General features: G+C 36.6%; 1 protein-coding gene across 1 annotated transcript; it reads right to left on the bottom strand.

Annotated features, from left to right (window-relative positions):
- Positions 1–744: 744 nt before the first annotated feature.
- On the bottom strand, positions 745–21,061 carry TSPAN19 (tetraspanin 19). The gene is made up of 9 exons (XM_007165930.2): positions 20,949–21,061; positions 14,880–14,972; positions 14,717–14,789; positions 12,912–13,036; positions 9,147–9,221; positions 5,897–6,007; positions 3,247–3,390; positions 2,246–2,329; positions 745–971 (listed from the first exon to the last, which is right to left on the bottom strand). Exons 2-9 carry the CDS (start codon positions 14,958–14,960, stop codon positions 903–905), a joined length of 762 nt encoding a protein of 253 aa, XP_007165992.1. The 5' UTR covers positions 14,961–14,972; positions 20,949–21,061; the 3' UTR covers positions 745–902.
- Between the last annotated feature and the right edge of the window lie 1,138 nt (positions 21,062–22,199).

Here is a 22,199-nt window from a genome sequence, read left to right as displayed (position 1 = left end):
CATCATATAGGTATTTTTTTCTACATAAGAAACTCAAAATATATGTGATAATTTACCATATTCTGAAATTAGTATATATGATGATATTCTCTGAATTCATAAAATAAGTCAAGGTAAAGTCCTGAGCTACGGAATTTGATATTTTTTTACATTAATTTTTTTTTAATTAATTTATTTGTTTATTTTTGGCTGTGTTGGGTCTTCGTTTCTGTGCAAGGGCTTTCTCTAGTTGCGGCGAGCGGGGGACACTCTTCATCGTGGTGCGCGGGCCTCTCACTATCGCGGCCTCTCTTGTTGCGGAGCACAGGCTCCAGACGCGCAGGCTCAGTAGTTATGGCTCATGGGCCCAGTTGCTCCGCGGCATGTGGGATCTTCCCAGACCAGGGCTCGAACCCGTGTCCCCCGCATTGAGAGGCGGATTCTCAACCACTGCACCACCAGGGAAGCCCTTTTTACATTAATTTTTATTGGAGTATAGTTGCTTTACAATGCTGTGTTAGTTTCTACTGTACAGCAAAGTGAATCAGCTATATGTATACATAGATCCCCTCTTTTATGGATTTCCTTCCCATTTAGGTCACCACAGAGCATTGAGTAGAGTTCCTTGTGCTATACAGTAGGTTCTCATTAGTTATCTATTTTACACATAGTGTCAATATTGTATATATGTCAATTCCAATCTCTCCAGAATTTGATATTTTGAAAAACCAAATTAATAAAAATTTCATGGGCTGATTTATTAAAATATCCAATAATTCTGTGTTACATATAATCAATGACTTGAATAAATCTGAGACTTAATGAATATAATTCAAAACTTTTTTGGTTTTTGGACTAGAAGAATACAACATGATTATTTTGAGAATTAACTGGTTTCTTCTGGACAAATTAAAATCTAAAGATCACTTTTCTGCGTAAATTCTATTCTTGATGTGTCTGAAGAAGGAAACGGTTAATGAGAATTGCAAAACCTGGAAAAAAAGGAAACAATAAGAGATCAAAATGTAATCAATAAGAATAATTTGTAAAGCTAATACTATATAATCACCAAAATGTATTCTGTAAATGGAAAAGGGATCAAGGAGAATAAGAAAATTTCAGAGTAAGGTACATATGATTGTGAATAAGAAGTCTGCAGAATGTGTCTTGTAGGGTAACCTAGCTGTCACCAAGTTCATTTATAGAGGGGGCTAAGGAATAGACTGCTCAGTTTTAATTACATGGGCTATCATTGGGCTAGATGCCTTGATGAACTGCTGATGTTTTGTGTTCATCATCTTTCTAACTTTGTCATCACTCCTACAAAACTCCCTCTTTTTGTTACAGGATCATGAAAGGTGGTCTGCAAAGGGTAGATGATAAAATGGAGCACAGATAATATCCCCCATTCAGTCTTGCCTTAAATACCTCAGCATGAATAGAGAATAAACATTTAAAAAGAATGATATCGGTGCTTATAAAAATGTCTTGTTTACCACTATCCTGAGACTAACACTGTTACCAGCTGAAGAGAATTTATGGAACTTTACGTCAGTGCCTTTGTGGATCAACATAAAATTAAATTCGGTATCCTGTTTTGGCCAAACCATGCGTTACATATTTATTCCAACATTTTAGTCTACACAGTAATAATCTATCCACTCTCACAGTTTCTTTGAATCCATAGCCTTCACTAGCTTTCATCAGTCTTCACTGAAACTGGAGAATGAAGTACTATTTCTGAACTTTGATTCTGCAGTTGGCACCCTGGAGGTCAAGGAATATGTAGATTTTGCTTCCCATTGTATCTCTAACGTCTAGTACAGTACCTGACACACAGTAGATGTTCTCCCCCCTCCAAATTTATTGAATGAATGAATGAGGCAATGAACGAATGAGTATTTGAGTGAATAGATTTACTAATGTCAAACATCAGCCTAGATTTAAGAAATTTGCCAGCTTGCAGACTGCCAAACATGGTCCTCTCACTGCCGAGATATGAAGTATTGATATTTCTAAAAAAATCACAAAGCAATGAAATCACCACCTCCCAGGATGAGAACTTATTAACAGGCTGCACCCAGGCTGACTTAGGGATATCACCTCCAGTTGGGACCTACTCCTCTCCTGGGTGTGAACAGTCTCAGTGTCCTGACTCCTATTGGATTAATTTGTCTGATTAGGTCTCCATCTGGTTGTTCTACAGTTTATTCTATATAGTTTATACTTAATTTTTTCATCTTTAAATATATAAACAAAAGCTTACCTCTGAAGCCAAAAGTCCAAAGTTAATTCCAATTAATGTTAAAGCATTAGTATGATACCATGTGTTGATTTTATTTTCACAGCCCTAAGGAAAAGAACTTACTTAGGCTGACTTGGAGATGGAAATATTTTTATACATAATTCCATTACAAAGAAGAAGAGACACAGAGATTAGTAATTTACCAAAGTCTAAAAAGCAAGTCAATGTCTAACTGGAGACTGGACTTACTAGCCCAGAAAGCTTCATATAATTGCAGGACACCTCGGTTGCTACTTTTAAAGTTGCTATGATGTTGTCATGTAGTTGAAATCAGAAATTTAGTTTTGAGAGGGACTTGATTTTCTACACACTACTGTAATTCAGCATACTACTGCCTAAAGTGATATTTCCCAAATAGGAGAACCTTTTAAGAAACATAATGCTCCATTTATCTATGAATGAATTATGTTATTGAAAGATACATTTTAAAAATAGAATAACATCAGTATGTAAACTACAAAAGTATAAGAAGTTCTTGGGATGGAAATCCCTAGTTTATCAATATTCTGTATCTGTAAATAGCAGTTGCTACAGATGAACCTCTACTCTTGCTTCTGCCACCTTTACCTAAACACCATTTTTGTCACTGCTGGGGTTTCCTCCCTCAGTTTTTGCCAAACCTCATGCCTCTTTACTTCTGCTATTGCAGCTCCTTTACCAATCCTACACAACAGAGATTTGTCAAAAGTGCCTCTTTCATCACAGGATGGTTGAGGAGAAAGTTGATGGTATCCCAAGTTCTAGGAGAACTTATATCACATACCCCAGCAAGTTTAATTAATTTGTTATATAACAAATAATACAATTCACCTCGCTATGGTTTCATTTTAGTGAAGTTGCTTAAGAACCTAATAACCATGAATGACATTGTTTTTAATATAAATAATTGCTCAGAATTCTAAAATGACTTGCAAAAAAAAAAGGTACCGTAAACACTTGGAGAAGCCTTAACTTACATTTACCTCTAGGTAAGTTGCATTCAGTGGCTCATCACAAAACCACTTTCTTAATGTAGAATTTGTGCAAGAACATGGCACCTGTTCTGAATTTTCTTTATTCTTATTCTTCATCCAATCTGTGTAATTTTTTTGGCCACAACACTGTAACTAGAAAAAAGATTCTATAAATTTTACTATAAAATATTGAAAATGAAGTTAATTATATGACTCCTATGCATATTAAAGTGGTTTTGTGATAAATTTATTAATTTATTCTCCATTGAAATATAGTGAATTAAAACAATAAGTGTATTTTTGTTTGTTTAATCCATTACCTTGTTGGTGCTATGGTTGATGTTAACCAGAGCTAAAGATCTCTACTCATATAAGTGGGCTATGTTTGAATGAAATTGTTATATCTGAATTTACCTTATAGAAGCTCAGGATGAAAGATATGCTTGATTTACTAAACCATGTTTAGACCCAGAACAGAAGAGAGAATCACCTTAGCCATACCTTCTCTTAACTATAACAGTTTTCTTTATAATTTATCCAACATGTGCTGCCATATGTGTTTAATATACATAGAGACTCAAGGTTATTACTACTTTCTTAGGGTTAATGTGAGATGTTAACTTTATATTTTGTATTGCATGAAAATTTGCCACAGAAAACCCAAAAAGTTTATAAGGAAAATAGTCATAGAAATGATCAAATATCTATTAAATGTCTTATTTCCAATCCTATCAAGTTGAGTTGGGAGGATGTGAAAGAATCAGCTTATATATTTGTCACCTAGAAAATAAGAGAAAGTTGTAGTTCATTATTTTCTAAATTTGTTATTGTAAGTTATAACAACAGTACTCCCTATGTCCCAATATGTACCAACAATCTTGTCAGTCTTGGAAATGTCGAATGACTAAAATAGTGCTTTAGAGTTTGGATATCATAAGTTAGTTTAAACAATCAAACCGACATATGCTATCTCAATGATATTCATGGCTAGAAACTGTAAGCTGGATTCTTATTAATAATAGACGTGGATGGACCTAGAGTCTGTCATACAGAGTGAAGTAAGCCAGAAAGAAAAAAACAAATATTGTATATTAACCCATATATTTGGAATCTAGAAAAATGGTACAGATGAACCTATTTGTAGGGCAGGAATGGAGACGTAGACATAGAGAATGGACATGTGAACACTGGGGGAGGGGAGGGGAGGGTGGGACAAATTGGGAGATTAGGTTTGACATATATACACTACCATGTGTAAAATAGATAGCTAGTGGGAACCTGCTGTATAGCACAGGGAGCTCAGCTCGGTGCTCTGTGACAGCCTAGATGGGTGGGATGGTGGGGGAAGGCGGGGAGGGAGGGCCAAGAGGAAGGGGATATAGGTATACATATTGCTGATTCACTTCATTGTACAGCAGAAACTAACACAACATCGTAAAGCAATTATACTCCAATAAAAAAAACTTAAAAAAAATACAATGAAATAATAGCTAAAAAAAAATAGTGATGTCATACATATAGAACTGTTTTCCTAATTATCAGTTTATGACCTTAGGAAGGTTTGATACCCTGCTATCAGTCATAATGCAATCTGAAAATGCAATACATGTTCAGATCACATACATCAGCAAAAAAAATAAGATGAATAAAATCATTTATAATACATTTAAATTCTCCTAAAAAGCATTTCTGTTATTAAATATACTAAAAATAATAACTATGCTTATGTGAGGCTCTAGTGTAGTAGCTGAGTACAAAATCTAGTGCTAGATTGTCTGGGTTTGAATCTTGGCTCTGCCACTCATTAGCCAAGTGAAACTGGCTAAGTTACTGAATTTCTCTGACCTTCATCTATAAAATGAAGATAACAGTTCTTACCTCATTGGGTTGGGAGGACTAAATGAGTTAATATATGAAAAGCACCTATAAGAGGGCCTAGTGCTGTTAAATGTTTGCTATTTTTTTTTTTTTTTTTTTTTTTTTTTTGGTATAAAGCACTTACTATGTTCCCATGCTGATCTATTCTTGTAAACAATTTGGCTGACTACATACACTCCCTTACCTTGCCGAGAAAAATCTGAACTGTGAAAATAATAATGCTAACAACATTAGCTAACAAGTATTAGTTGCTTACTATGTCCCAGATCCAAGGCTTTCTCCATATTCCCTACATTACTTCCTTTATTCTTAACAACCAGAGGTCGGGGTTATTCTGCCTATTTTGTTAATATGGTATGTGAAGTTAAGAAGGTTTCTTATCCGGTATCACAAAGTTACTGCATGGCAAACCTGATGTTCAGGCTCAAATGGTAACCACCAGGATACTATGCTGCCAGCAGGGGCTGCGCTTAGACCCTATCTCCCCGTGGGGGCGACAGGGTAGATTATTCCACTTGGCAGCAGACTCCCAATACTTTTACACATGAATTCAGGTTAAAATGCATGTCAATTAACCCAGAAAAGGAGATACACATTACAAAAGAAAGATAAAACTCAAGATCTGTAAGTTGAGACGATCCTATCCCACCCTGTTGGTTTAGATGAAATACAAGAGCCTCTAATTCCTGTGCCCCATCCCCTGTCCTTTCTTGTCTCCCCATTTCTCAGCAGCAGTCACCTTTGGCATCTAATTTTTAGTTTTATGCTAATTTCATCTTACTCTTTTCTGCAAGGCATTCAGAATTGTCCACTTGGGTATGTCTTCAGGCAAGTCCTTAGATCCATACTCAGAAATGACTGAATCAAGTTTATCATGCCATATTTGATGAACCTGTTGAAAATTTTATTAAAAGTGAAAATTTGATAGAAACTTTCCTTATGGTTCCTCATAAAAAGGATTCAAAGTCAGTTTGTTGTTTTCTAATTATTTCTAGGTGTTTTTTTCTTCCTTATAACTATTTTTAGCAATCAGTGAGTGTGGAGGCCTTTGGTCTTTCACATTGTGATCTATAGAAAGACTACATTAGACTTATTTTCTGATTAGGGAGAAAGTTATGTGCTGTAAAGGCTTTTAAATGGACCAAAAAATATGACTGAGGATCTTTTCAATGAAAACTAGGCTTTCTCTAGTATACCTTCAGGGTCCTCTGATTCTACGAGTCTGTACCTTTCCTAGTTTTTAATTTATTTTACAACTTTGTAAGTTGTAGAAAACTGTAGTTAGGCAAATGATTCTTTGTCAGAGAAATGCAGATGAATTTTTCCTGGTGGGGATGGAATTGATCTGTCCCCTTTCCAAGCCTGTTTTGTGTCGGTTTTGTAGTGTCTTCTCTTTGGACTCTCCTTTGAATTGGTTTTTATATCTTAACTGGTTCCTGCATTAAACAAGATGTTAAATAAAATTATTGACCTGTGTCTATTGTATATTTTTACAAGAATTATGATTTTTAATTAAAAAAATTATCTTTTCACAATGCTAAAACAAAAACAATCATGTGAAAGTTTGGGGGAAAACTGCTATTTTGAAATCTAGATTTTGCAGAGGTAGTTTTTAGTAGGAACTTTTTTAAGCATTTAGAACTTTATATGACTTTCATAACTAATTCTTAACTTGGTCCTGTAAAATAGCAAAAGGTAGAAAGGCCAGGGACTTCCCTGGCTGTCCAGTGGTTAGGACTCTGCACTTCCGCTGCAGGGGCAAGGGTTTGCTCCCTGGTCAGGGAACTAGGATCCCGCATGCTGCGCGGTGCGGCGCCCCCCCAGAAAAGGTAGAAAGGCCAGATATTATTTGTATTTTATGAACACGGATATAGATACTCAGAGAATATGATTATTTGCTTTGTTTACATGAATAAAGAAGAGGAGCTGCGACTTCTAAATATAATTCATTTGGATTCTAGTCTAATAATTTCTCATTGTAATATGCTGTTCTTTAATAATGAAAACTAAATAACTGGTGGGAATACTACAATAATTAAGACATCTGTACAAGTTAAACTTTTACCCACTTACATATCTATGCTTTAATACATTTAAGAAGATTGGAATAAAATAACATGTTATTTAGATCTATAAGTAATCAATTTAACATATTCCCTAAGTTAATTTTTATTTAGAATAGAAAATGATGTTTTTCCATTTTATATTGTTGTGGAGAGGGGGCAGACTTATGTCCTTACTTACCTTCTAAAGCATTACTTGGGAGATTCAGAGTGCGTATGAATCACACCTTAGTACATAAGAGTAAAAATGATTTTCATATATAATCTAGGTGACTACTATATAAATAAAATTCCCTCACACATATTCAATTTGACAAACATCCCATGAAGACCTAGTGCGTCTCCAACACTGAGTTAGGCACTGTAAATGACATAAAATATTTAGAGGCTCATGAGAGCTCAGTCCAGTTTGAAAGTAGAAAGCAAGTGATGTAAACAAAGCTGTCATTTCTGGGATCAGTTAATGAGTATTAGAGTGCAGACTCCTTCATTTGGCTATGATATATTTTAGCATGTATTTTCTCCTTTCAAAGCCTCAGTTTCCTGTCTGAGAAAGAAGGATTTACAATGCAGCTCTAGGAGTTGTTGTGAGGATCAATAATATAGTGCCAATAAAGTGCTTATCACAGTCTCTGGCACATGGTAGTTATTATTAAATGATAGCTCTTATTATTCTTAAAATAGGTAGAGAGGAGTATGTGAATAATACTTAAATAAATAAATATGGGTGACACTGATTAACTATATTCATGTGTTAAGGGTCCTTAAGTGTGATATTCAGGTTCCATCACCAGGTCCAAAAGTTAGAGGCTGATGGATTGGGATCTGGTGCTTTGCCACCAAAACAGCTTTATAGGACTCACTTGAGTGTGTGCATACACACACACACACACACACACACACACACACACACATTTTGGATATGGAAAGAAGAAATTTTAGCTCCAAATGCCAAACCATTAACAACAGGCCCTAGAAAATTAGATAGCCAGGATAGATGCCAAGCACAAGAGAGCAAATGAAGTTGGAGGGCAATGGTGTTGTATAGGAAAGATTTTGTCGAGGTTTGGCCATTAATTAGGAGTTGGTATATAGAAAGAATCTGAAGGCTAGGAAGCCTAGAAATTAATCAGGTTCTCCTTCAAAATCAATTAAGGGAAGGTAGAGAGCTCTCAAATAGCTACTCTATAACAGGAACTTTATAATTGTCAGTTAATGATAACTCTATAAGGTAGGTAGATGAAGACATAGGTTTAGGGCTGTTAAATGGCTTGTTGTTATCTAGTCACATGCCGACCTGTATGACTTCAAGTCCATGCTCTTATTGCTACAGGAGAGTCTCCCATGAGACAGTCAGACCTTCACTGCACTGAAACACTGAAATTTCTTAAAGAATTAAAAGTCTGTAGGCTGTAATAGGTAAGTTTTGCTACCAAAAAGTTTTTTCAGGCAATTTATTATGTGCTTTTTTGAACTTGACTTGAAAAATATAAATCTTGTTCTAGTTAACTTAATTGTATCACTCATGACCATACCTGTACAAAATATACGAATTGTTCAATAATCTTATTTAAATGAAATTGCTAAATTTAAAATTAGTACAAGTCTAAAGATATTTCTTTACAAAAATAGAATATAGTACAGTGTTGGAGTCAGTAGTGGCAGCCAGGGTTGGCTGGGGGGCCAATTTTGCATATCCCACAATAAGCATCATCTCCTCTTCCCCCACATTCTTTGTTATTTACAACATTCTCAATCTTCTGCAGACAGAGTCAAAGACAAGTTCTCCTAGCCCACCATTCCAGTCTGACCCCTGTCCCCTTCCTATGTGGAATTCTAGTACTTCCATTGAATCCTTTTTTCCCCCCCAAGACATTTACTTTTAGCTTTTAATATAGGTTTAGGTCTCAATAATCTAAAGTATCTGCTTTTCTTTATTTTTCAAATAAAAGGATGATGTTTCCATACCTCCTCTTTCTTTGTGAAGATGAGTGCTGAAAGTACAACTTGAACACCAAAAGCCCACATTAGCAGTGCTGCATACTAAAACAAAAGACACATAGAAATGAGAACTATGCTCCTAATATATTTTTAGATGCCACAGTGATGGGAAAATGCACATCACATGAAATGTACAGTCTTAAAATATACATAGGTATTGCTGAAGTTTCCTGTTCTCATACATGAGTGAAATTATTGAAACAAAAGGCAAAGAAAAAAAATCAATGAACATTTGGATAAGAGTAAGATAGAAAGAAGTGATAGTGCTTCATGAGAACCTAACAGAGTACTTGGTCTAATGGAGTTGATGATGATACCTTCTTCATTCGGATCTAAAACTGTCATAGAGGGGAACTTAAATATCTAGACCTCCACTTACACCATTCTGCTACCAGTGGAGAACTCACTAAATTGTGACCTACCATGTAAACTATTCCATCATGCACAAAGTAACAACAGCAACAATAATAAAAATAATGAGAAAGTAACAAAAGCAACGGCAATAGTAAAGTTAATCTGTATGCACATTTGGACTATTTCTTTGAAAACTGAAAATACTTCTATCCAAAGCCAAACAAAATGATTTTCACATTATTTGACTATTTTCTTTATTTTAAACTTATGGCCACCGCAATCTTCTTCATCATAGCAGTTCATAGTGATACATATTATCTAGAATTCAAAATAATTTTAAAAGTTAGCAGTCTGAATATTTTACTAACTAAAATATCAGTATAAGCAAGGATGATTTACTGTTAGTATTCTTAGTTTCACCTATTTTAAACATTTAATACTTTAAAATACTCCGTTAAAATTGCTTACTTGACAAATATATTTCCTATTTTCTGAGACAAAAATATGGTCTTTAGATCCATTTAGAAGTTTAGATTTTTAATACTTCTACACACAACACCTTACTTAATCTTCACTGCCAAGGGATAGTAGTGAAGACAGGTAGAGAAAGGGAAAACTGTGCAAAACAATTGCTTCCAAAAAGTCACTGGGTTTCTTTTCAATGGCAAGCTGGTTATTGTCTGTGGACCCTCCCAGGTTTCTGATTCAATGGGAGTATGAAATGTTACCTTTGACTAAACTATTATTCAACTCTGTAAAGAGTTAACTTACACAACTCTGATAGTAATACAAAAGTTTCCATAGCAATGCAAATGATTACTATTCATGAATATGCAAATGAATAGTCTATAGAGAATATAAATCTCCACAAGCTTAATTCTTATTTAAACTGGTTGTTACTTCTTACTGGTTCCCCTATTAATTAATTATATAAATAGTCTCTGATACATGCTCATTTTCATATAGGTGATTCATGATTTTACCTTTGAAAATTATTTTTTAACAGCAGTTAGATATCTACAGAAGAAACATTCAGTGTATTTACATGTTATTAGCACTTAGAGAGCACAGTGAGAGACTGCTGGAGAACTTTTAACAGGGAAGTGAAATTGTCCCAAGGAGTTAAAATGCAAAAGTAGTATCTATTTGATTAGAGTAGGAGCATGCAAAATCACCTTTAAGCCAGAGAATAGTGTTTAGGCCTATATAAGATTTGCCCATAGCTTGACTATGTGAATTAACATGGTTAAAGAGAAAGTGTGTCCATCAAAAAAGTATTGGTAAATTCAGAGGAGAATAGCAAAAGTGTCGTGATTACAAAATGTTGCAATACCCTTCCATGGACCGTGGGGAAGGGAGAATGGTATCTTGGCTTCAGGATCTAAACTATCAGGTCCTAGTAGCATGTATATTCCTTATGATGGGGTCTGTCAGGCTTTCTCAGTCACGGTCCATTAATACTTGAATTACATGAGGCAGAAACTTATAAGATGTTTATGTTTTTCTCCCTCTAGTTGCCCCCTTCCTTTCCCATCGTCAAACCACAACATTATATTAATAGCAGGCTCTGTGTCTCCTTTACCTAAATGGGAATTTGTGGCAATGAGAAAATTAAAATTTTCCTGCAAATCATTTCTGTCCTGGTTTCCATATCCAAAATCAGAAGCCCCATGAGAAAATTATGTTATAGGTCCTGGGAGAAGAGAAAGATAAAATTTGAGACTAGAGGGTGTGCCTTTGAGGAGAGTAAGAAGAGAGAATGAGGTCTTTTTTTTTTTTTTTTTTTTTTTTTTAAAGGAATTCCTTTATTTTTATTATTTATTTATTTATTTATTTATTTTTGGCTGTGTTGGGTGGTCTTCGTTTCTGTGCAAGGGCCTTCTCCAGTTGCGGCAAGCGGGGGCCACTCCTCATCGCGGTGCGCGGGCCTCTCACTATCGCGGCCCCTCCTGTTGCGGAGCACAAGCTCCAGACGCGCAGGCTCAGTAGCTGTGGCTCACGGGCCCAGCCGCTCCGCGGCATGTGGGATCCTCCCAGACCAGGGCTCGAACCCGCGTCCCCTGCACTAGCAGGCAGACTCCCAACCACTGCGCCACCAGGGAAGCCCAATGAGGTCTTTTTTAGACTAAAAAGATTGTGAGACTGATCCTAGAGTCTGCAGATTCTCAAAGCAATGGGCGCTAGCGCTTGGCTTCCTGGCATTGCCATGGTAAGGAGGCAAGACCCAGAGGGAAATGAAGGTGTGGTTTCCAGTGTTGCCTAAAATGCCTCTGCCATGGGTACTATTCAAATAATAACAGGCAGCAATTATTAACAATAGGCAGTAACTAATTCCTCTGTCAGGCATGACTCCTTTAATTGCTGTGTCCTTGGCAGGGTTGAATGTCTCAGGCCTCGGGGAAGGGGAACTGCAGGAAAGGAACTGAGGTAATGGTTACTTACCAATCCTTCACAGAAGAATTTCACCGATATGCCTGTACTGGTATATACTGGATGAAGAACAGCACTGCCTTTGCTGTCCTAGGCCATTCAAACAGCAGAATATGTAGTCCTGAAGGGACCACATCAGCTGGGAAAGTGAGTGCTTTCATGGTAACTGGTGTAGACGGATAAACAGAATCCAAAGTGACCACCCAGACTTTCAGCACTGCATAAAAGCTAAGTATCTCTGCATTCTTCCTGGCCAGAGGGGCACAGTTGGCTACATTTGAATTTCCTATCTGCTTCGCAGGAAAGTGCCTGTGGATTAAAACTAATTTGATTTAAAGAAAATGTTAGAAGCTATATTTTACCTGAATCCACTGATTGTGATCCACACCTATTCCACGTATGGTAAATGGCTCATGTTCATTATAATTTACCTTTTCATGTTATATGCCTGGGGAGAGATAGTGTGCTAGCCAGATGCCAGAGTCTGGCCCTCTCAGCAGTTGTATTTCTTTTTGTTAAATTATAAACTGTGATCTCAGTTACCAGTTAGCTTCCCACATGGAGAAAATGTGCCGACTACGGGCCATGTTTCCTTTTCCCTGCTAAACCTCACTGTTCGTTGCCTTTAGCATACCGTATTCTGATTTTAGTCTTCAGATTTAAGTTTGGTTCATTGTAGTTCACCCTAGGAGATGGATTCCTACTGACGCTGTGTTGAAAATGAACATCTAAGTGTGTAAGTGTTGAGGTCCAGATTTAGTCCATGGGAAACTCACCAAGAAAATTCTACCTAGAAAAGATTCTTGGGAGGGGGCACTTCATGGCCTTACTCCCAAGAGCACATTGTACTGCAGTGTTGCAGTGACATAAATCATTCTTGCTCACGTGTGTGACTCAAACACTGAAAATCAAAGATACAAATTCAGGCTATTGGAATGAAATACGTACCAGAATGAGAAGCCATCTGATTTCATTGTGAATTCCCAAATAACCCAAGAGGCAAAGAAGAACAGAAGCAGAACCAGTTCCAATCAAAATTCGAAAGATAGATGCTATCAAGTGATTATTTTCATCTGTGGAAACCACAAAATAGCTATTATTAAGTGATATTTGTTTTCTATTTAATAATAAATGCAGCAACCCAAGGTTTCCTAGGCAGCTGCTAACAAACCACTAGGATTCTCTTTCTCTCTTTTTTAACCTCATTCTAGCACCTCTTACTTGCTCTTAACAACTTTTCCTCCTTTAATGACATGATAGAGAATTTCTTCAATCTCAGAAGATCCCTTTAACTTTACCTTATCTTTATTGTCTTCTATGAAAGAAGATGACTTTTTCTAGGGTGAATTCTTCTATGTCTAATGTACCTCCAAACATTTTTATATTCATTCATTCATTCATCAAAAATTTTCTGAGTACTTAACACATGTGGGTTAAGTTTCCCGTGTATGAAACCCTGAGTTTATTGCTAATATGGCCCCATTAAAACTGTATTTTCTTCTCTCCCCATCTAGACTGAGCTGTCTGTGCTAGAGACTATATATATTTATATAGTCAACAGGCTAACTGTTAAATTCTTAGTGCTATGGCACAGATGTAGTGCTTAGCAATTTGTTTTTAAAGAGAGATAAATAAATTAAATATGCCCTAGGTTTTATGGGAGAAGAGTAGAGGCAATGGGCAGTGGTGTGCTGGAAACAGATTGTTCTGGCACATAAAAGCCAACTGTTAAATTTTCACAAAATCTGTAAACCAACTCAGTCCACACTGCCACCTTGAAATTGGCCATCATGGGATTATTTAAACCACAGAAATCAGCAAATACCATAAACTGAGACTCCATCCCAGGATATTTACCAGCACACCACTGGGTATAAGAGCACCTAATCTAGTAGGGGGAGAAGGTGAAGATATGCAAGATTACTGGAGAAGGTAACACCTGGGCTTAGGCTTTAAATTATAATTGGAAGTCTCTAGGTTGGAATGGTGGAAGCATTCTGAGACACAGAATGGTGCAGTGTGTGTAGGAAACTCAGCCTTGCTGGCATTTACAGCTTCAGGCAGGTGAGACTGGGAAGGTTTGCAGGGGTCAAATTGTGAACATTCTATGTGCTGTTTTCTAGTCTTCCTCACTGGAATTATGCTCCATGAGCACAGGCCCTTTATCTTTCTTGTACACTTCTGTATCCTCAGCTCATGGGATAGTGCCTAACGATATGATATCTATATATATAGAGATCGATAGATAGATTTATATGTCTATATCTGTATATAGATATATATAAAATCTCTTTATCCATTCATCCACTGATGTACATTTAAGTTGTTTCCATAGGGAATATTTTATTTTATTTCTAATCTTGTGATGGTGACAGGATATGGTAACTGAGTTTTAAAAGAGATTATTTAACTTGGGCAGTGAAGCTATGTTGATCTCCATTATCCTTTCAAGTCTATAGATCTGTCAAAGTCCAGAGTCAGCAGAACAACCACAATCTTCCATTTCTCTCATCTCTCTTGCCCAAAGTTCCTAGATCTCTCTCTCAAAATTCCCTCTCCTTTATGGTCTTGGATTTAAGTCTTATTATTTAATAAGGTGTTTTTAGAACAATTGGTAAAGACTTTCTGAGGAAAAATTGGACAGTACTTAATGAATTTTAGAGAAATACTGCCACCTGCTGAATAAATCATGTATGCAGTTATTTAACACTGAATGCCTTGTTTGATTTAGAGAAAGGAAAATAGATACATACCCAAAGCTGTGAAAAAATTATTTCTATCTAATAAAAGCCATGCACCAAATCCCATGAGTAAAAGTCCAAGAACCTACAAAAAAAGATAGCCAATACTTATTTTTGAACTAACTGCCAATATAAATGCACATTTTCTTTACTAAACAATTATGAAGATACTTACCAAGAAAGCTCCATTAATGAGATTAAGAAAGTATTTAAAAATTAATGTTTTGTTTTTCCTTAACATTCTTTTTCTCCCCATACACTGATGATTCTGAAAAGATAAACACAACTTTTACAATAAACACTCACCACAGTAATAACTTTAAATAATTCTGCCTATTCACGTCCTTTATTTGCATATTTTTCTTCTCATACCAGCGGTCAGTATAACATTCCCCTTTGCTCTCCTGAATATAAGGAAATATTGAAGATGTCTTGAAACTGTATCTGTCTTTCTTTATCTGCATTTTTTGGCCAGGCAGTCGAGACCAACAGGGCATTTGTAGAACATGTCAATAGCTGCCTTGCTGAACTCCTTGCAGTTTTCAGAAAATGAAATATTTTATTTTGTTTCCAGTCATAACACACCTTGTTCTCCTTGCTAGAAACCTTTCCTTTACATCTGACTGTCCTACTCTTTCCCAGAATAATGTTAACTCCTCACTGAGGTCTAGCCTTGGAAGCTTTTCCCTGATCTCTATTTGTTGCCTATTTTCACCTTTACTTGTCTTCCTTCCCATGTAGACTCTGAGGTCTTTAAGTGGAGAGAGTAGATCTTGTATACCATTACAACCCCGAGTCTAACACATAGTGGGTACAATAGCAATAGATATTTATTGAATGAATGAATCAATGAATAGGTGAATTAAATTATTTAATGAGCTTACAATTTACTTTGGTATACAGTGTAAGGAAGGGAACTAATTTAAGGTGGTTTTAAATAAAAATTATTTTCCAGATAGCCAATTTTCCTAAAACATTTATGTAAAAATCAATACTTATCGGTTTTGGTGCTTGGTTTATTAGATATGGAGGTTTTACATTTTCTTGGGTATGTTTCTGGGTTTTCTTTTTTCATTGGTTGTTTCAATTCTAGCTGGCTCAGTATTTTAAAAAGTATTGGGGCTTCCCTGGTGGTGCAGTGGTTGAGAATCTGCCTGCTAATGCAGGAGACACGGGTTCGAGCCCTGGTCTGGAAAGATCCCACATGCCACGGAGCAGCTGGGCCCGTGAGCCACAGCTGCTGAGCCTGCGCGTCTGGAGCCTGTGCCCCGCAACGGGAGGGGCCGCGATAGTGAAAGGCCCGCGCACCGCGATGAAGAGCGGTCCCCGCACCGCGATGAAGAGTGGCCCCCACTTGCCGCAACTAGAGAAAGCCCTCGCACGAACCGAAGACCCAGCACAGCCAAAAATAAATAAATAAATAAATAAATAAATAAAAATTAAAAAAAAAAAAAAGTATTGTACTTTACAATGTTTCAATACATGCAGTACATAATTGACCTGGTGAAAGTGAAACAGTATACAAGCCCCTGTGTCCCTGTCCTTTGAAGTAAAAGGCTTTTGCTTTAGCCTCCCAGGCCTCCCTTGAGTCTCAAAAGGCTGACTCAAGAGTTAGTGATTGGGAAATGTGAAGATGTAGAAACAAAGAAGAGCTGTTGGGCTGGGGAACTGGTAACAATTTAGACTATAAATCTGCTACATACCAGAATCACCCAACTCCCAGTTCCCTGAAAGATAAAGATAAAGGCCTGACACACATTCATAAGTTGTTTTTATAGGAAGCAGACCCCCACCAGATGAAAACTGCTGACATAAGAACATAGACCCTAGACTGGTTGAAACCAGAAGGTTGATGATGCTTGAAACTTCACCTTGATGCCAACCGAGCAGAGAACTGTGCATGAGCTGATCACGCACCCTGCCACCGCCTCCCTCACACTGCCTTTAAAACCCCTTCCCTGAAAGCCATGGGGGACTTTGGGTCTTTTGAGCAGGAGCTGCTTGTTCTCCTTGCTTGGCACCTTGCAATAAATGCCGTACTTTCCTTCAGCACAACCTGGTGTCAGTAGGTTGGCTTTACTGCGTGTGGGCGAGCAGACCCAAGTTTGGTTTGGTAACAAAAGCAGAGTTATTAGGACTGACTTGAAGCTGTTTGTCCCTAGTTAGGAAGACACCAATCCATTTGTTGAACTGAAAGATGCCTTAGAAAGTGGATAAGTAAGAGATGTCTAGGTTAGCATCCATGCACTTCCCTCCCTACTTCAATCCAAGGCCATATTCCTCCTAAAAATTTCCAAGGTACTTCTTCCCAGCTTCAGGAGTCTCTCCAGGCTTCATCTTCCACCCTCTGCCTCAAACTCTCCCGCTATCATTTGGTTTCTTCAGTTTCTGTCCTCTAGTCTTATCCCTGGATTCCTCCAGTTCCTGGATTATTTGGATGGGACACTCAGTTGGAAAGACTGCCTGATTTTTATTTCAGTTTCTTTCCAAGATGTTGTAGATCTACATTTTGGCTTCAATTCTATTTACTGAAGCATATGAGATAGCTGTGATCCTCTCCTACCGTCTGAATGAGCACTTAAGCCCAAAGACCTAGCCTCTGTTTCTCTACGAATGAGAAAGAGAAAGAAGACTAATGAATGAGATCTCTGCAGTGATTCTGGTGTGAAATGTTGAAGGCAGAGGCTTGACTGTTGATTTGATAATAATTAGCAGGGTAGAGTCAAGGCTAAAATGTTTTATCAAAGGACCCAAATACGAAACTAAACTGAAGTTTATTCTCTCTCAGTCCAAGATGGGTAATGGATTCTCTACTGGGAAATCATCTTAGGAACGTGGGACTTGCTCCAGCCTGTTCAGTATATGGCTCCCAAATTTGCTCAAGGTGTAATCCTTTACAGTCAGCAGAAAGGAAGAGGATGAGTAAACTCAGGTGAGCATCTTTTAAGCAAGTGAGGTGGAAGTTGCATACTTCTCTTCTGCTCATATTCCATTGGCACATAGCGATTAATCACATGGCAATTCTCAGTTGGAGGCAGAGGTAACTATGTGCCCAAGATGAAGAAAAGAAGTGAGTTAGGGTGGGAAAAGCCAAACAAAATGGCCGATAGATAGGAAAGGGCAGTAAAAAGATAATTAGAGGGAGAAAAAGAGGGTTTTGATACATTTCAATATGCTTTACTACAAGCAAGAAAGAATCAAAGATGATCAGAAAGATTTTTTATGATGGGAAAATAAAAGAATAATGAGAATCACTGGAATTGTTTGAAAATGTTTCATAAATTCTATAAATTTAATATTTAATAATTGGGTTTGAATTGGTAAAAGATACCCTTGTGGTTAAGCACTGGAAATGGAGTGCAGGTAAGTGGAGAGCATAAGCTATGCAGAACTGGGAGTCATCCATAGAGAGCTGATATCTTGGGAATAAGTGAAAGAGATGAGGGATTAACTATAGATAAAAATGAGCAGACGTTTGATTGTAGGGAATGATATAATTAGGAATTTGGATTTTTTTTTAAAAAGCAGACTTTAAGAAGCGAGAACATAAGCAAAGCATGATCTCACGGAAACCAGTCAAGGAAGAAATTTCTAAAATAATGTTACATGAGACAGATGTCAAAAAGGGAGAGAATTCTGTACTCTCAAAGTCAGCTGACTTGGTTAAGGAGGATGTTTATGGTAACTTCAGAACAGTTTTAGTCCATTTGGGCTGCTATAACAAAATACCACAGATTAGATAGTCTATAAACAACAGAAATTTATTTCTCACAGTTCTGGAAGCTGGAAGTCTGAGATAAAGATGCAAAGTTTCAGACTTATTTTATTCTCACATGGCAAAAGGGAGCTCTGTGGGATCTCTTCCTAAGAGCACTAATTCCATTCATGAGGTATACACCCTCATAAACTAATCACCTCCTTTTAAAGGTACCATCTTCTAACACCATCATATTGGGTGTAAGGACTTCAACATGTGAATTTTGAGGGGATACAAACATTCAGACCATAGCAAACAGTTCAAGTTAAAGAGTTAGAACACAACAAACAAGGTGTCTCAGCAACGAGCCAAGGAAGCCCATAGCCACGTTTGCATAGAATGGTAAGAGATGGTCACGTGTGATCTTTTCAGCCACAAGCCCTGCATACTAAAAACGACATCAATGAAAACGAAGATTTGCTTACACAAAGATATGCAAGTTCGTGCAGTTCCTAAGTAAATATTTGTAGTGTGGTAGACTTGTATTTTATTTTGCTATAGACAAAGAATTTTTTTAACTAACTCAAATAAGGTCCTGGTATGGTATTTCTTTGGTTCATTTCCTGATTAGTTAATAAACGGTCCAACAGCAGAGATTGTTTTAATAGTATAAATGCTATAGCGAAGGACAATTTACAATAATTCACCTATTCATAGGTGTCATTTTTCACTAGTTAAATAATACTCTAATTACTGTTCTTAAGCTCCTTCTCAGTGCCAGGAGATGGGAACACAAAAAATGAATAAATAAGATAAACTGTTAGGGAATCAAGTATTAAAGCCTGTGGCCAACTCTGAACTGTGTTGGGGGTGTGGGGACTGGGAATAACGGAGCTGGGAAGTTTCAGAAAGGCAATGAATTTGAGATGATCCTTGAAGGATGATTAAGAGGGTCCCAGTCAGGCAAACACAGGGTAGAGGCAGGAATTTTCAAGACAGATGGAACACTGCGTTCACAGGCTTTAGAGTGAAGTGCACCAGGGCGTGGGTAGAGTGGCAGGAGATGAAAGATAAGGCTGGAGAAGTAGACTCAGTAAAGATTGTGAGGGATCATGTGTGCTTTGCTAAGAATTTGCAAATAGTCATAGATTGTAAGTCAGTTCAACTTGAAACTATTGTTTAACTAGGCAGCGTTTAGCAAAAATCTCTTTAATTGCACTCCTCCTAGAAATTATAGCCGAAAGTGGATTATGTTACTTTGTCCATAATCCTTTAACCTGAGTAGGTTTTTTTCTTTTTAATAAGTAACTTGAAAGTATGAGTTGTAGAGACATGCACCATGGATTAATTTATCTTCAGAAGAACTTCCAATGTTTTTCTTTTTTTCTGTCAATTTGTTTGACAAGGTAAGCATTAAGAAGGAAAGCAATTCAGACAATATCTTCAAATTAGTTGTTTAAAATTATTTTTAGAAATTAATTTATTACTAATGGATTTGATATTCTTTGGGAAAAGTACGAATAATTTCATAATTACAAACAAAATTTTAAGATTTTTAAAATGTGAATTTCAACATAATGTTAGTCTGAGCATTTTAAATGAAGAGTTTGATAGTTTATAAATCAGCAACAAAACTAAACTAAAAAAAGAAAAAATGTTACTTGAGCATGGACTTTAATAATGAAAATACCCAAAATTTAATTCTGAAACCAGAAGTAGTTTATTTTTGAAAATCATTATCTTTCTTGAATGAGGAACTAATGTGTTTTTTTAATATCAAAAGTCTACTGGTTTCTCACTCTATATTATTAATTCTTAAGTTGACACAATACATTTTACTATTCAGTTGTTACCAGGAACTATAGTCTATTTTCTTTCGAAGGCTCAATGAAATTGTTTGCTTTTAGCTTATTGTATATCAGATATCTTCTACAATTATGCTTAACTACTTCCGCTTGGAATTCAATGCTTCATTTGCAAACTTCAAAAAAATTAAAATCAGGGATATCTGTTATTAATTAAAATGAAATTTTACATTTTGTACGCTATATATTTTCTTCACCAAAAAAAGAAACTTTGATGAATTTTTAAGTTAACATTAAATATTATGATATATACTTAAACTTCAAGTTTTATATTAAAACAGTGTGTCACCATCAGTATTTTACAGCAAAACATATTACAGAAAATAATTTTTCAAATTTCTCACCCCACACATGCATTCACTTAGAAGTTTTTCATAACTGATTTTGATAATTGCGTGATAATTGATTGATTTTTTTTTTTAAAGAAACTGTTGTCACGGAAGGCAAACAATTTATTGGCATTTTTTCCATACTTCCAGTCCCCACAAATCACTATTCAGGGTTAAGGTTTTGTGGAATGTACAATTTATACATGGGCAACTCAACATTTACTAGATGCACATAATAAATATAGATAGGTCAGAAACAATTTAAAGGTCAGGCTACCTCTACTTGGGTAATTGTAACAAAGTGTCATTTTTTATTAAATACTTTCCAAAATTATTTAAATATTAAAACGTACCTGAAAGAAAATTTAAATTCCTTATCCAGCTCCTGAGATGAAGCGTTCATTCTGGTTTCGCATAGAGATAGTTTGTCCTACTGGGGCACCGGTAAGGTCCATCTTCCCTGGGATTGGCAGTTGCCGTGGTTACTCTTTGTTTGGAGGCTCCGGGCGCTGTTTTCCAACAAAGCCGAAGGTTTAGCTGCGGCTGGGTGAGCCGAGACCCCTCAAGGCCGGGGTAGGTGTAGCGGGAAGCGAGGCAGAGTTGCGGGAGCGCAGGCGGAGCCGGGCCCCTCTCCGCGGCGGCCAGGCTTTAGGGCGAAGGGGGGACCGCGCGCCCAGGGGGTGGCTGAGCGAGTCTGTGGAGCGAGAGGCTCCTTTCAGTTTTGAAGATTTTTGGTAGTTCATTCAGAACTTGAAGAACTACAGTTGAAGGGTGGAGCTCCTTAAAATTTCACATTTTTGGCAGCTTTAGCCAACTCCAAGTGATGTATCGTCAACTTGAAGTAGTTTGCTGTAGCCTGTTTGCAGTGAGATCAATCTCGGGCTGCTCTGTCCTATCCTGTAACCACCGGCTACAGGTGGCTATTGAGGACTTAAATGCAGCGAGTGCGAATTGAAATGTGCTGTAGGTGTAAAATGCACATCGGATTTTGAAGAATTATTTTACAAAACAAAAATGTAAACTTTGTAATTACATTGGCCTTATAATTAATAATTTTCTATTGATTATATGTTGAAATAATATTTTGGACATATTGGATTGAATTAAATATATTATTAAAATTTCACCTGTTTCTCTTTACATTTTAAAAATTTGCTACTACAAAATTTAAAATCAAATATGTTGCTCAAATATGTAATTGGGCAGGGCTGATCTAAAGAGCCAGTAGATGAGCAGAGAGGGGCATATAATGAAAATGTCTCTTTCCTTTACCCTATTCTCCTGCCTTTCTTTCTATAGAAAGTTTTGTGAATCTGTACATCCTGCTTTATAGCCATGTTTTAAAAAAAATCTAATTTTCCACCTAGCAAAGCTTTTGAATCGCATTATAATTGTTTGATTACGGGTAGCATTTTGCACTGGTTCTGGTTTTGTTTTGTTTTCTTTTAGAAGAGGGAGGTTATGAGTAAAATTGAATATCTTAAAATTAGCTTTTAAAGTTATAAAAATAATACATATTCATGATAAAAAAATCACTCAACATAAAGGTATGAAATGAAAATTAAAAGTTCCCCAATTTCTTCCAGAAAGTTTCTGTCTAAAAA

This window comes from Balaenoptera acutorostrata, chromosome 11 (assembly GCF_949987535.1).
Source record: "Balaenoptera acutorostrata chromosome 11, mBalAcu1.1, whole genome shotgun sequence".
Classification (NCBI taxonomy): Eukaryota; Metazoa; Chordata; class Mammalia; order Artiodactyla; family Balaenopteridae; genus Balaenoptera; species Balaenoptera acutorostrata.
This window is presented reverse-complemented; position numbering and strand designations above follow the sequence as displayed.

Bases quoted from the DNA above. Each gene is read 5' to 3' on its own strand.
- TSPAN19 (XM_007165930.2), bottom strand. From the start codon at position 14,960: ATGGGGAGAAAAAGAATGTTAAGGAAAAACAAAACATTAATTTTTAAA. The intron at 9,222-12,911 runs GTACGTATTTCA...CTTTTGTTTTAG, and splicing joins TCAGATGGCTTCTCATTCTG to TATGCAGCACTGCTAATGTG. The intron at 972-2,245 runs GTAAGCTTTTGT...CTTTTTTTCCAG, and splicing joins TTGGACTTTTGGCTTCAGAG to GTTTTGCAATTCTCATTAAC.